This window comes from Morus notabilis, unplaced genomic scaffold (genome assembly GCF_000414095.1).
Source record: "Morus notabilis unplaced genomic scaffold, ASM41409v2 Scaffold78, whole genome shotgun sequence".
NCBI lineage: Eukaryota > Viridiplantae > Streptophyta > Magnoliopsida > Rosales > Moraceae > Morus > Morus notabilis.
This window is the reverse complement of record NW_010367622.1, coordinates 1,746,959-1,760,375: the sequence shown is the minus strand read 5'-3', so window position 1 is coordinate 1,760,375 and position 13,417 is coordinate 1,746,959. Positions and strand designations below refer to the sequence as shown.

Below are 13,417 nucleotides of genomic sequence, written 5' to 3'. Positions count from 1 at the left end.
TTTTAACTTTCGAGACTCTGATTCCTCTTGTATACATCACATTAGGTTCTCCTTGTGACCTAAGATCATCAAACTCTATCGCATGATCATCATTATAAAACTTCTCAAAGTAACTCCTCCACCTTTCCCTAATGTCTTTATCTTTGGTCAGAATCTGATCCATATCATCCTTAACATACCTCACTTGATTTAGTTCCCGACACTTCCTTTCTCATATCCTAGTTAGTTTATATATATTCTTCTCTCCTTCTCTAGTCCCAAGTTTCCTATATACCTCATCTAAGAAAGTAAAACGTGTTAGACCTCCAGCCCTCAGGTTTGTTTACGCTAGAAGAAAGAAGAAGGATGAGCAAGGCCAGGTTGGGAATTTGGTTACCACAGGGCCAGGGCAAGTGGTGAGGGTTAGTTACGGGGAATTAGAATAAATAGCCTAAGGCTGCATAGAGGAGGGCATCAAGAATTTAGAAAGGAATTGAGTCTGTGGAGGTCTGGAGGAGTCCTCGAACTTTCCTCCATCCCTCTTTCTAGTTTTTGTTGTTTTTTCACCAATCGGACCGAATCACGTTGCTAGAGAGAAGATTGAACGGATTCCAGGATTCCTTGCAGTCCTTTGGGGACATGGTGAGCCTGGTAACACGACTTCAAGAAGACATGGTTTCCATGGGAACACAACTCGGGGAAGTCCAGGGCGAGGTAGCCTCGATGGGAGCCAAGATCGACGGGCTCCAGGGCTCAATCGCGAGGCTAGAGGAACTCATGGTGAGGGAAGCACGCATCGACCAGTCACCGCCCAGACGGCAACGGGATGAACTCAATTCTCCAGGGCGAGGACAGAATGATCAGACACCTCCGAGGAGAGAGGCCGTTCGGCCAGTGCGGGGCGAGTTCAGTTCGCCGAGGAGGGAACCAGCAAGAGGAAGAAATGGACATCTCCGCTATAGGTCGTTGGAGAGAGTGCGAAATCGCGGGGAACACCGGGGAAAGAAGATGGAACTTCCGTTGTTCCACGGGGAAGACCCACATGGGTGGGTTTTCCGGGCCGAGCATTACTTCGCCGTCAATGATGTGGATGATGACGAAAAGGTTTTGGTTGCTTCCGTATGCATGGAAGGGTGAGCCCTGAGTTGGTATCAATGGCTTGGTTCGCAGGAACCATTTGAAGATTGGCAGGAGTTACGGGCATCCATCCTTTAGTGGTTCAGCCTGTCATGGGAGGGAGATCCCACAGAGAGACTGATGGCTCTCCGGCAAGGTGGGACGGTGGCGGAGTATTGAGAAATGTTTGAGTCATTGGCGGCTTCCTTGAGCGGAATTCCCGATAAGGTATACAAGAGTGCCTTCCTTAATGGACTGAGAGAGGACATTCGGGCTGAAGTAAAAATGCATAGGCCCAATAGTTTGCCTGAGACCATGTACTTAGCCCAACAAGTGGAAGACAGGCTGGAGGCGGTGGATCGGGACAGAGGGGTCGGGCGGGTCGGAGCAACTGTGTGGAGTATTTGAGTAAACCGGGTTATAACACCAACCCTAGCTTCTGAGTTTCCAGAGGGTTCCCTTTGATCCCAAGCACCGTGAGACTCCACAATAGCACAGAAACACCGAGACGCACCTGGGGTGGCTGGCGGTATGGCGGCAAGCGGCGGATCGGCTTTCTGACGGCTCTCGTATGAGGAGATACAACAGAAACGGGCGCGTGGGTTATGTTTTAGGTGCGATGAAAGGTTTAGCCCGGGGCACCACTACAAGCTCTGACAGCTCCAAGTCCTTCTCATCACCGGGGAAGACACCGACAGAGAGGACCCTTAGGAGGAGACGGCTGAAATGGCGGCCATGCAGGAAGAAACCACCGAATGTAACGTGGATTTGTCACTGAATTCACTCCGGGGATTCACTTTCGCGAAGACCATGAAGCTACGGGGAACCATCGGCGACAGGGAAGTCATCATGCTGGTAGATAGTGGGGCTTCCCACAGTTTCATCTCGGCAGAGTTGGTGCGAACGCTGGCACTACCCTCAGACTTATCTGTACAACATAAAATACAAGTGGGCAATGACATGGGTTTTCAACAGAGCGGGGTGTGCCGAGGGGTGCGGGTACTTATACGGGGGCATTGGGTTGTCGAGGACTTTTTCCCGTTCGAACTGGGCAGCGCAGAAGTAGTGTTGGGAGTTACGTGGTTAAGCACTTTAGGTGAGTTATGGGTGGATTAGGCAAATTTCACGATGAAATTCCAGTAGGGGACCAATTGGGTCCAATGGACTAGGGATCCTTCCCTCAGCTACTCGCCAGTAAGTTTCCACTCCTTGACTTGTTTCTGTCAAGCAAGGGAAGTGGGAGTACTCTTGGAATTGTGCTCAGTAGAAGAGGAGAAGCTAGAATTGGAAACGCAGACCCTGCCTTCGGGGTTTGATGGGATTATCTAGCAATTCCACCATGTCTTCAATACCCCAAAAGGGTTGCCACCGTGCCGGGCGAGGGATCATTGGATAATCTTGCGAGAGGGTGCTACTCCTCCCAATATTCGGCCTTATAGATACCTGCAGATACAGAAGGGGGAGATTGAAAAGTTAGTTTCGGACATGCTGGCTTCCGGCATCATCAGACCTAGTAGCAGCCCCTATGCCAGCCCGGTTCTTTTGGTCAAAAAGGACGGGAGTTGGAGATTTTGTGTGGATTACCGAGCTTTAAATCAACTCACGGTCCCGGATGAATTCCCGATTCCAATCATCAACGAGCTATTAGATGAGCTACATGGAGCCACAATCTTTTCTAAATTGGACTTGAAGGCGGGTATCACCAAATACAGGTGCGGGAGTGCGATGTAGAAAAGATGGCGTTTCGCACTCACGAGGGGCATTATGAGTTTTCTGTGGAGACTTGGAAGACGCAGCCTTTCTTCAATTGAAGACAACCATGATGGAACTGCCAGTGTTAGTCATGCCGGATTTTACCAAGCTGTTTGTTGTGGAGACGGATGCCTCAGGAAGCGGGATTGGTGCCGTCCTAATGCAAGAGGGACGACCGGTTGCCTATTTTAGTAAGGTTCTCTAGGCCACTTCCCGGTTGACATCGATGTATGAGCGCGAACTTCTGGCTATTGTGTTAGCTGTGCAGAATGGCGACACTACCTTTTGGGGCAACACTTTGTCGTGCGCTCGGACTAGCAGAGTTTGCGATTTCTCCTTGACCAGCGGGTTCTTCCACCAGAACAGTTACGCCTGGTAGCAAAATTGCTTGGGTATGATTTCGAAGTACAGTATAAATGGGGTGCTACAAACAAGGCAGTAGATGCTTTGTCTCGGCGGGGAACTGAAGCTGATGCCATCCTTACGGCAATATCTATTCCTCATCAGTTTGACATCGAGGGGCTGAAGAAGGACCAACTAGCGGATCCGGATTGTGCCATGCTCATTACTGCCGTGCAACTGGGTTAGCCACTTTGGGAGGGATATGGGATTCGCCAGGGATTGCTTTATTTTCGGGACCACGTGGTTCTGCCCCCAACTTCGGCTTGGATCACCCGTGTTCTGCATGATTTCCATGACTCGGTGGTAGGGGGCACTCGGGTTTTTTGCGGACATATAAACGAATATCAACGGTTTTCTTTTGGAAGGGAATGAAGAAAGATATAAAGGAATATGTGGACAAGTGCACGACGTGTCAACACTCGAAAACGGAAGCATTGTCGCCCTCGGGGTTATTGCAACCGCTACCTATCCCGGCGTGGATTTGGGAGGATGTTTCTATGGATTTTATCGGCGGCCTTCCAAAGTCACGAGGGATGGACACTATTTTGGTCGTAGTCGGTCACCTATCCAAATACGCGCATTTTTGTCCCTTGGCCCACCCTTACACGGCAACACAGGTGGTTGCCTTGTTTGTTCGGGAGATTGTCCGTTTGCATGGGTTTCCCTGCTCCATCGTCAACGACCGCAATTCTATTTTCATGAGTCGTTTCTAGCGTGAGTTGTTCAAGCTCCAAGGCACTCGGATGTAGCTTAGCATTGCTTATCATCCCCAAACAGACGGCCAAACCGAAGTTACGAACCGTTGTTTGGAAACGTATCTTTGATGTTTCGCCTGCGACGAACTGCGGCAGTGGCTCTCCTTTTTACCTTGGGCGGAGTATTGATTCAATACTACTTATAATGCTTCCATTAAATGCTGTCCTTTTCAAGTAGTGTATGGTCGAGATCCTCCCACCCTATACCGCTTCCCAGAAGGCTCGACAGCCGTCAATGAGGTCGAAGTGCAGCTCGGCAACGCAATCACATGATGGACATCCTCAAGGATCACCTTCTTTTGGCTCAACAACACATGAAGCGGTTTGCCGACCGTCATCGCTGAGAAGTCGAATTCGCCCTGGGAGATTTGGTTTTATTGAAGCTGCGCCCCTATTTCATGAAGTCCTTGGCACAGAAGGTCAATGAAAAGCTTAGTCCTCGTTTTTATGGGCCTTTCACCATTCTGGCTAAGGTAGGGCCGGTCGCTTATCACCTCAACTTGCCCGACAGCTCCAAAATCCACCCGGTCGTCCATGTGTCACAGCTCAAAGCCTTTAAGGGATAACACTCACCGGTCTGCCCCTACCTGAGCAGTTGACTGATGAGTTAGAGCTCTTGGTTCAACCGGCCACCATCTTGGACTCTTGATCCGTCGCCGTCGGGGGACACCAAGTGCACGAGGTTTTGGTGCAATGGAAGGGGTTACCACCTGCGGATGCTACTTGGGAGCCGCTGGTGACCCTTGCTGAACAATTTCCGGACTTTGACCTTGGGGACAAGGTCAAGCTTGAGAAGGGGGGTAATGTTAGACCTCCAGCCCTCAGGTTTGTTTACGCTAGAAGAAAGAAGAAGGATGAGCAAGGGCAGGTTGGGAATTTGGTTACCACAGGGCCAGGGCAAGTGGTGAGGGGTGTTTGTTAGGATACGGTTATGGGGTATTGTGTAAGGAATGGGTATTGGGAAAAGGGTTAGTTACGGGGAATTAGAATAAATAGCCTAAGGCTGCATAGAGGAGGGCATCGAGAATTTAGAAAGGAATTGAGTTTGTGGAGGTCTGGAGGAGTCCTCAAACTCTCCTCCATCCCTCTTTCCGGTTTTTGTTGTTTTTTCAGCATTGTGCTTCCTTGTTGATTCAATAAAAGGAACCATACCACTTTTCTGGTTATTACTCCCTTATTCTCGTTATTTCTGTAGTTCTACTACCCTCATCTATCTCAAACTAGAGGAATCCTAACAAAACGAGCCTTACCAACTGCTCGCTTGGCTTCTTTCTTCGCTTCTTTGTACTTATTAAAAGTTTCAACATCCTTACGCTTTGGTAAATCTCTATATGAATCCCTCTTGGTTTTAATAGCCTTTTGAACTTCTTCACTCCACCACCAGGTTTCTTTCCCAAGGGGGTTTTTTTACCTCTATTCCCTAGGAGGCCTTTACCTCTAGATTCCTATAGTACCTCATTTGCCACTTTTCTAATGCAGCTGGCCATGGCATCTCACGTAGTATTTGCATCACCTATATATGACCAAATAGCCTCCTCTAACAACTTCTCTTTAAAGGCCAATTGCTTTCCACCAACGAGTTCGTGGGAGATGGTTTATCTTAGTCCTTCTATAGCAAAGCTTAATGCTCACATCTAAGATCACTAACCTATGTTGGGTTGCTAGTACTTCTCTAGGAATTACTTTACAATCCTTACATAAAGAACGTTCTCTATACCTTGTGAGAAAATAATCTATCTGGCTCAAGTTCCTCCCATTCTTAAAAGTGATTAAGTGAGAATCTCTTTTCTTGAAAAATGTGTTTGTTATGATAAAATCATGTCCCAATGCAAATTTCAAAATAGATTTTCCTTCTTCGTTTCGAGCTCCAAAACCAAAACCACCGTGGATCCTTTCGAAGTTTTCCCTATCCTTACCAACATGTCCATTGAAATCTCCTCCAATGAAAATGCTATCCTCATTGCCTATACGACACACTAAGTCATCCATGTCTTCCAAGAACTTGACTTTAGTTTCCTCATCCAATCCTATTTGTGGAGCGTAAGCACTAATTACATAGATGAACTTATTTCCTAGTACCAATTTGAGCATCATAATTCTATCCCCTATTCGCTTAATCTCAACTACGTCATCCTTCACAGTTTTGTCCACTAGAATACCAACTCCATTGTGATTTCTTTCCCAACTTGTAGACCATAACTTGTATCCTAAATTTCCAATTTCTTTTGCTTTCTCTCATGTCTACTTCGTTTCCTGTAAGCAAATGTTAATTCTTCTTCTTACCATAACATCTACTAACTCCATAGATCTACCAGTTAAAGAACCTACATTCCAACTACCTAAACGAATTTTTCTATCATGGGCTAGCTCTGCCCCTTGCACACGTCCATGAATGTGCAAGGACCCCCCCTTGCATATTTTTCACCATATCCGGGGCCTGACATGGCGCATGGGCTCACTTTTTCCCCCGCACACGTCCATGAATGTGCGAAGACTCGCCTTGCCTATTTAACACTATACCCGGGGCCCGGCATAGCGCGTCGCACGTAGGGAACACCCCAACAGATTTTATGTAAGTGAAATCCATGAGAGTGACTTATTTTTTCGTTGGCCGTCAACCTAGCGCAACCCTCCTCCTTTATCCGGGCTTGGGACCGGCTATACAAACGCATAGGCGGAGTTAGAAATCAAAAGAATATATTTTAAATATAAAAATGCATATAATTTTTTAAAAGGTCTCTTTATATAATTTCGCTTAGCGCCTCGAGTCACCTTGAGCCAGCCTTGCAATTGGATACTATGCTAATCTTCTTGTCCAGCTGTTTTAAATGTTTTTGGCCATTGATTTATTTATTTATTTTTTTGCTGAAAGCCATTGAAATTTTCTTGTCATGACGTTATTACATACTTGGACTATTATATGCCCTAGAAAATGTTGCTATTGCTGTTCCAGCAATTGAATGACAAAACTTCTAAATCTGACCTAAAGGAATCATAAGGAATTTTTTTTAGTTTAGACTCTAGAGCTACTATGTGGAGTATAAGATATTTCTAATAGCCTATGATGTGGGAAGGTAGTGTAATTGTTCACTGCAGACCGCACGATTCTCTTTTTACTACACCCTTCAAGACCTCAATGTGTTTTCTCTCAAACATAACTCAGCAGTTCCCAGATGTCATCAAACATGCAAGTGAATAAGTAAATTGTATAGGACTTAATGTATCTCTCCTCTTAGAATTGACCAAGATGTGAAAGATGATAGTGGCTGCGTGAAGTGTTTTCAGGGTAATCTGGAGCTTAGAGAGAAAAAATCTACTAGGTCTATTGATGAGACTATCGGAGGCACAAACTTTCTGCTTTTATTTACTTGCCATACTGGGACCAACATGGATCTCTATGCTTCCAGTTTTCGATTCTTCTAGTTTGAAGTTGACAAGCCTTAGGCAAGTGTTCATTAGGAAGAATAAGAGGGTTGGGTGAGGTGGCTATATTTTGTTATTGTGAAGAGGGGGTTCTGGTTGTTAGGAGGGGAAGTTGTTAGTTACTAAGGACTTTAGGAGGTTGTTAGGAGGAATTGGGGGAAAATAAAAGGAAGAAGGTAGCTGAGAGGTAGTTAGGATGTAACTAGAATTTGTGTGGGGGAAGTCTTGGAGAGTCTCTCCAAGTAGGGGAGAGTGACCAGTCTCTCGAATTACCAGAAATCACTTGTACTCTTTCTTGAGTTTTCAGTTCAATAAAGCTCTCAGTTCAATCTTTTGTTTCTGTTTTGTAAGAAAGGGCCAGAGTCTATCAGAAGTATAAATCTAACAACTTAGTCTTGTGCAGGACTTGACATTCCTCTTCTTGACATCAAGCAGAGATCCTGGTATTGTTCCTCGAAATACAAAGCCTCTTGAACCAGATGAAGCTGATGTACCTACACCTTCAATGGAATGGGTTAATGGCAGAACACCTCATTTGAAACTCCCCCGGACAAAAGATGTCCTTGTTAATGGTCATCCAATAAAAGTAAAGTACTGTGACACTTGTTTACTATATCGCCCTCCCAGGGCATCACATTGTTCCATCTGCAACAACTGCGTTCAGAGATTTGATCATCACTGTCCTTGGGTTGGTCAATGCATCGGAATAGTAAGTTTGTGTACTTATTTATCCACTTTAAATTACACAAGAAGCCAGAATTTAAGATTAGATGTCATTCCAGTTTTTTCTTTCTGATAGTAAGTCTATCAAAAGACAGGAGAAGGCCTGTCTTTCTTCACAAAACCATATGTAGTAATTGTCTTTTGGGCACAAATGAATATATTAAAGAATCAAGACTAAGATTATTATGAAATTGATTTTAGATACTCAAGTGTAATTATTTAGAAGGATTGGCTATCAGTCATCCACTATGTTCTCTTAAATAGAAAATTTGTATTATTGTTGAGTAGTTTAACCTTTACAAATGTTGCCAGTCTGTTTCTTCGACACATATGGCCGTATTTTTGGAATCAATACCATGTTCACAGCGAGATAGTCTAAAGTTTGCTTTATAAATAGTTTATGTGCTAAGATTTGACTTCCTATTTTATTTTTGACCTGCAAGATATCTTGAGTGGTGTAAAATTAGGGTCCCTATTAGGAGGATGTGCTTCTTCCTTTCATAGTTCAGAAGCATGATAGATTTACAGATTCTGATCATCCCCTTGTTGATTGTGAGATTACAAAAATCTGCATATGAAAGTGTTGATTCAATGGGAAATCTCTTTTGTGGAGCAACAGTCTTGGAGCAATCGAGTCATTAACCCTTAACTCTTAAGTGAGCCATCTAAGTAGTGACTTGACATGGAGATAACATGGAGACTTCCTTTTAGAAAGTTTCTACTTTGTATGCACCTATTATTAGATTTAGCTTATTGTGAAGTTGCCAAAATTTTGAAAACTATAACAATGTTCGGAATTCGAACACCAAGGCAACTTGTTCAAGAAACAAAATTTCTCCTTTGCTGAATTTTTTTGCTGGTCAGTTTGAGATCAGCAAACTGAACTACTCTATTGACCAACAAATGCAAAGTTGTTGCACTGCACACATCTGCAAGGAAGTCATCCAGTAGTTGCAGCAAACAGGGTGCATCACCTCTGTGCTAGCTAGCGTAACACAATTGTTATATACCTCTTAATTTCAAGGCACATCCTTTTCTTTAATAAGAACCCAAAATATGTTGCAATTTTGCAAAAGAAATATTAGGTTATGTTTTATTTTACAATGTATGACTTTTAGCAATCCCACAACAAAGTTAACCTAATAAAAATTCACAGAATCTCAGGATTAACCCATCTTTGATCAGTTTAGAGTGCGCTAACTTATGTAGTTCTTGTTTTTGTGTTATTTCTGCTTTGGTCTGGAGGGCCTCTAGTCCTCTTTCTCTATTATTTTCTTGTACTTATTGGTAAAATCTCTTGCGTCTTATGAATTCAAAAAAGTTATTTCCACTACATAATATTAAGAATAAGACACCCTAATTCTTTACTACTGAGAGCAATAAAATCACATAAGAAAAACAAACAAGAATACACACAATATTCATAGTGGTTCACCCTCTAGGTTCGATCCACGTGTGTCTGAGAAATAATTATGCTCCACGTTAAATAGCAAATGATGGTTCATTTGTGCTCCGTTTGTTTCGAGGGTTCTGGCCTGGTTCTGGATCATGGTTCTTGGTTCGCTACAGTGTTTTTCTCTCACAAAAAAATTAAATTTGAAAAATCAAAATTATGAACCATGGTTCTGAACTCATGAACCAAATGTCACCTTGGTGTTTGTTTTCAATTTATTACCAAAAAGAATTGTGCTCTGACATATTGATTATGCTGCAGCGGAATTATCGGTTCTTCTTCACATTCATATCAACATCAACCATCCTGTGCATATATGTCTTTGTGTTTTCTTGGATCCACATTGCAAAGGGACAAAAGAACGTTTGGGAATCTATCAAAACGGAATACCTTTCTGATTTTCTTATAGTCTACTGTTTCATAGCTGTATGGTTTGTTGGAGGTCTCACAGTCTTCCATCTCTACCTGATATGTACAAACCAGGTGACCTTCCTTCGTAATCATAATGTGCATAAGCAATTTAATTTTTCGCATTGAAGCTTGGTTTGTTCCTTGATCTTATTATTACTATTAATTTTTTTCTTTTGTATAATTAACCAAACACTGGTATGCTGTTGTGTATGATAATGTATAATTACAACGTACACAGTCTGGGTTTAAGACCGAATTTCAGCCTCAAAGGGAGGTAGAGGGAGTAGAGGCCATTTGGTAAAGCCTACTTGCTTTGTGGGCAACGTTTGATAAGAAAGAAAGAGGATATACATGTATGTCCATTTTTTTTGACATGTTTAGGAGTCTGATCGGTTCTTTTGTATGCATGTGAAGCCTTTTGCCTTCCTGAATCCTTCCCTTATAGTTAGATATGATTTTGTTGAAAACTAGGGATTGGAAAATATCTTTGTATTTCCGTGTATTGAATAATTACATTGCTAGGTATTTATAGAATTTACATAGAGAGAAAATAGGAAAGAATATCTACCACAATCCCTGAAAATCAGGGATTGTTAAAACTAATTTTTCCTAATTAGTTTCCTGCCTAAAATACCTCTCGACACTCCCCCTCAAGCTGAGGAATGAATATCTTCCATTCCCAGCTCGGTTACAATCTCATGAAAATTAGATCCACTTAATCCTTTTGTTAAAACATCAGCCAGTTGACTTCCCGAAGGAACATAAGACATACATATGAGTCCTTCTTCCAACTTCTCTTTGATGAAATGCCTATCAATCTCAATATGTTTTGTCCTATCATGTTGAATAGTATTGTGAGCGATGTTGATTGCTGACTTGTTGTCGCAGTAAAGCTTCATAGGTTCCTCCCACTTGACTCTCAAATCATCTAGAATAATTTTCAGCCAAAGTAGTTCACACATCCCTTGAGCAACAGCCCGAAATTCAGCCTCTGCAGATGATCTAGCCACAACATTCTGTTTTTTGCCCCTCCATGTGATCAGATTTCCTCCAAGAAATGTACAATAGCCAGTTGTTGATCTTCTATCCACTATAGAACCTGCATAATCTACATCTGTATATGCTTCTAACGTCAAAGCAGAGTTCTTTTTGAACAAAATTCCTTTTCCGGGACTGCCCTTCAAGTAGTGCAATATTATGTGCAGCTTGAAGGTGAGGCTCTCTCAGATCATGCATAAATTGGCTGATCACACTCACTGAGTAGGCTATATCCGGCCGAGTGTGTGTAAGATATATGAGTCTCCCAACTAGCCTTTGATACATTCCCTTGTCCACTGGTGGTTTTTCTCTTGCTTCACTTAATTTCTAGTTTGATTCCATACGAGTGGCAGTCGGTTTGCACTCAGCCTTTCCAGTTTCTATCAAAAGATCAGTCACATACTTCCGTTGGGATACAAAGATGCCTTGTCTAGAGTATGCCATCTCAATCCCTAGGAAATACTTCAATTTCCCAAGTTTCTTTATCTCGAATTCCTGAATCAATAGTTCCCTCGTTAATTCATCTTTGATTCTTTTGATTCTTGAATTTACTCTTTCGTGAACTTGTTCCCAAACACCAAGGCCTTATCATTCACACATCCCTTGAGCAACAGCCCGAAATTCAGCCTCTGCAGATGATCTAGCCACAACATTATGTTTTTTGCTCCTCCATGTGATCAGATTTCCTCTAAGAAATGTACAATAGCCAGTTGTTGATCTTCTATCCACTATAGAACCTGCATAATCTGCATCTGTATATGCTTCTAACGTCAAAGCAGAGTTCTTTTTGAACAAAATTCCTTTTCTGAGACTGCCCTTCAAGTAGTGCAATATTCTATGTGCAGCTTGAAGGTGAGGCTCTCTCGGATCATGCATAAATTGGCTGATCACACTCACTGAGTAGGCTATATCCGGCCGAGTGTGTGTAAGATATATGAGTCTCCCAACTAGCCTTTGATACATTCCCTTGTCCACTGGTGGTTTTTCTCTTGCTTCACTTAATTTCTAGTTTGATTCCATACGAGTGGCAGTCGGTTTGCACTCAGCCTTTCCAGTTTCTATCAAAAGATCAGTCACATACTTCCGTTGGGATACAAAGATGCCTTGTCTAGAGTATGCCATCTCAATCCCTAGGAAATACTTCAATTTCCCAAGTTCCTTTATCTCGAATTCCTGACTCAATCTTCTCTTCAAGTCACCTTTATCCTTCTCATCATTCCCAATCACGATAATATCATCAACATACACAAGTAAGGCAATCACTCCCCCTAAGGCCGAATGCTTGAAGAACAACGTGTGATCACCTTGACTTTGCCTATAACCCGAATCTGTCATTACCTTAGCAAATCTGCCAAACCATGCTCTAGGGGATTGTTTCAGCCCATATAGAGCCTTTTTAAGCTTGCAAACTTTGTCACTGGTTTTATTCCCCTCAAACCCTGGAGGAATGCTCATATATATCTCCTCATCCAAGTCTCCATGGAGAAAGGCATTTTTCACATCATATTGTAGCAATGGCCAGTCAAAGTGGGCTGCTAATGACACTAAAGTCCTCACGGTATTCATTTTTGCCACCGGAGCGAATGTCTCCTGATAATCTACCCCATAAGTCTGAGTGTACCCTTTCGCAACTAACCTTGCTTTATATCTCTCAAGAGTTCCATCAGCCTTATACTTCAATGCAAATACCCACTTGCAATCAACTATGTTCTTTCCTTGTGGTCTCTCAACTATCTCCCATGTTTGATTCTTTTCCAGAGCCTCTAATTCCTCTCTCATAGCATTCCTCCACTCCTCCTTCAATAATGCCTCTGAAAGTGTGTTTGGTGTGGAGATTGTGTTTAGGCTAGCCATAAACCTCTGGTGGGAAGATGATAGGCATTTAGGTGAGACATAATGGGAAAGAGGGTAAAGTGGCCTCTTGGAGCATTCTCGGGATTTTTTCTTGATGGCAATGGGCAAATGAGAGTCATTGGCTGAAGCTTCAACTGTCTCAGTGCCTAGGAGTGAACCTGTACTCACCATGCCTTTATTCTCAGGACTCGGGTTGATCTCTTGGACTTGTGTCAGGTTTGGGGCTTTTGCCCTTCTCGTATACACCTGAGAAAATCTTGGATGAACCTCAGTAACTTGACTGGACACAGGCTCTTGGGGTTGACAAGTAGGATCGGTTTCTGTGTTGGAAGACTCGGCAGTTTCTGTGTTGGAAGACTCGGGCTCTTGGGAAGGACTTGATGGAATGACCAGAGTGATGGCTAAAGGGGAATGAGAGGTAGATGGAAGATCAAGTGGCTCAAAAAACTCAAACGACTTAGACCAAGTACCATCTTCACGGTTAGTTGTCTCCCCCTGAAGATGGGACAAA

General features: G+C 43.1%; 1 protein-coding gene across 1 annotated transcript in view; it reads left to right on the top strand.

The window, feature by feature from the left end:
- LOC21410583 (probable protein S-acyltransferase 4) overlaps positions 1–13,417 on the top strand; it is a 28,067-nt gene that overhangs the window by 3,612 nt on the left and 11,038 nt on the right. Inside the window, exons 3-4 of the mRNA XM_010113023.2 lie at positions 7,831–8,136; positions 9,865–10,086. Coding sequence (XP_010111325.2) covers positions 7,831–8,136; positions 9,865–10,086 — 528 coding nt within the window. The remainder of the gene's footprint in view (positions 1–7,830; positions 8,137–9,864; positions 10,087–13,417) is intronic.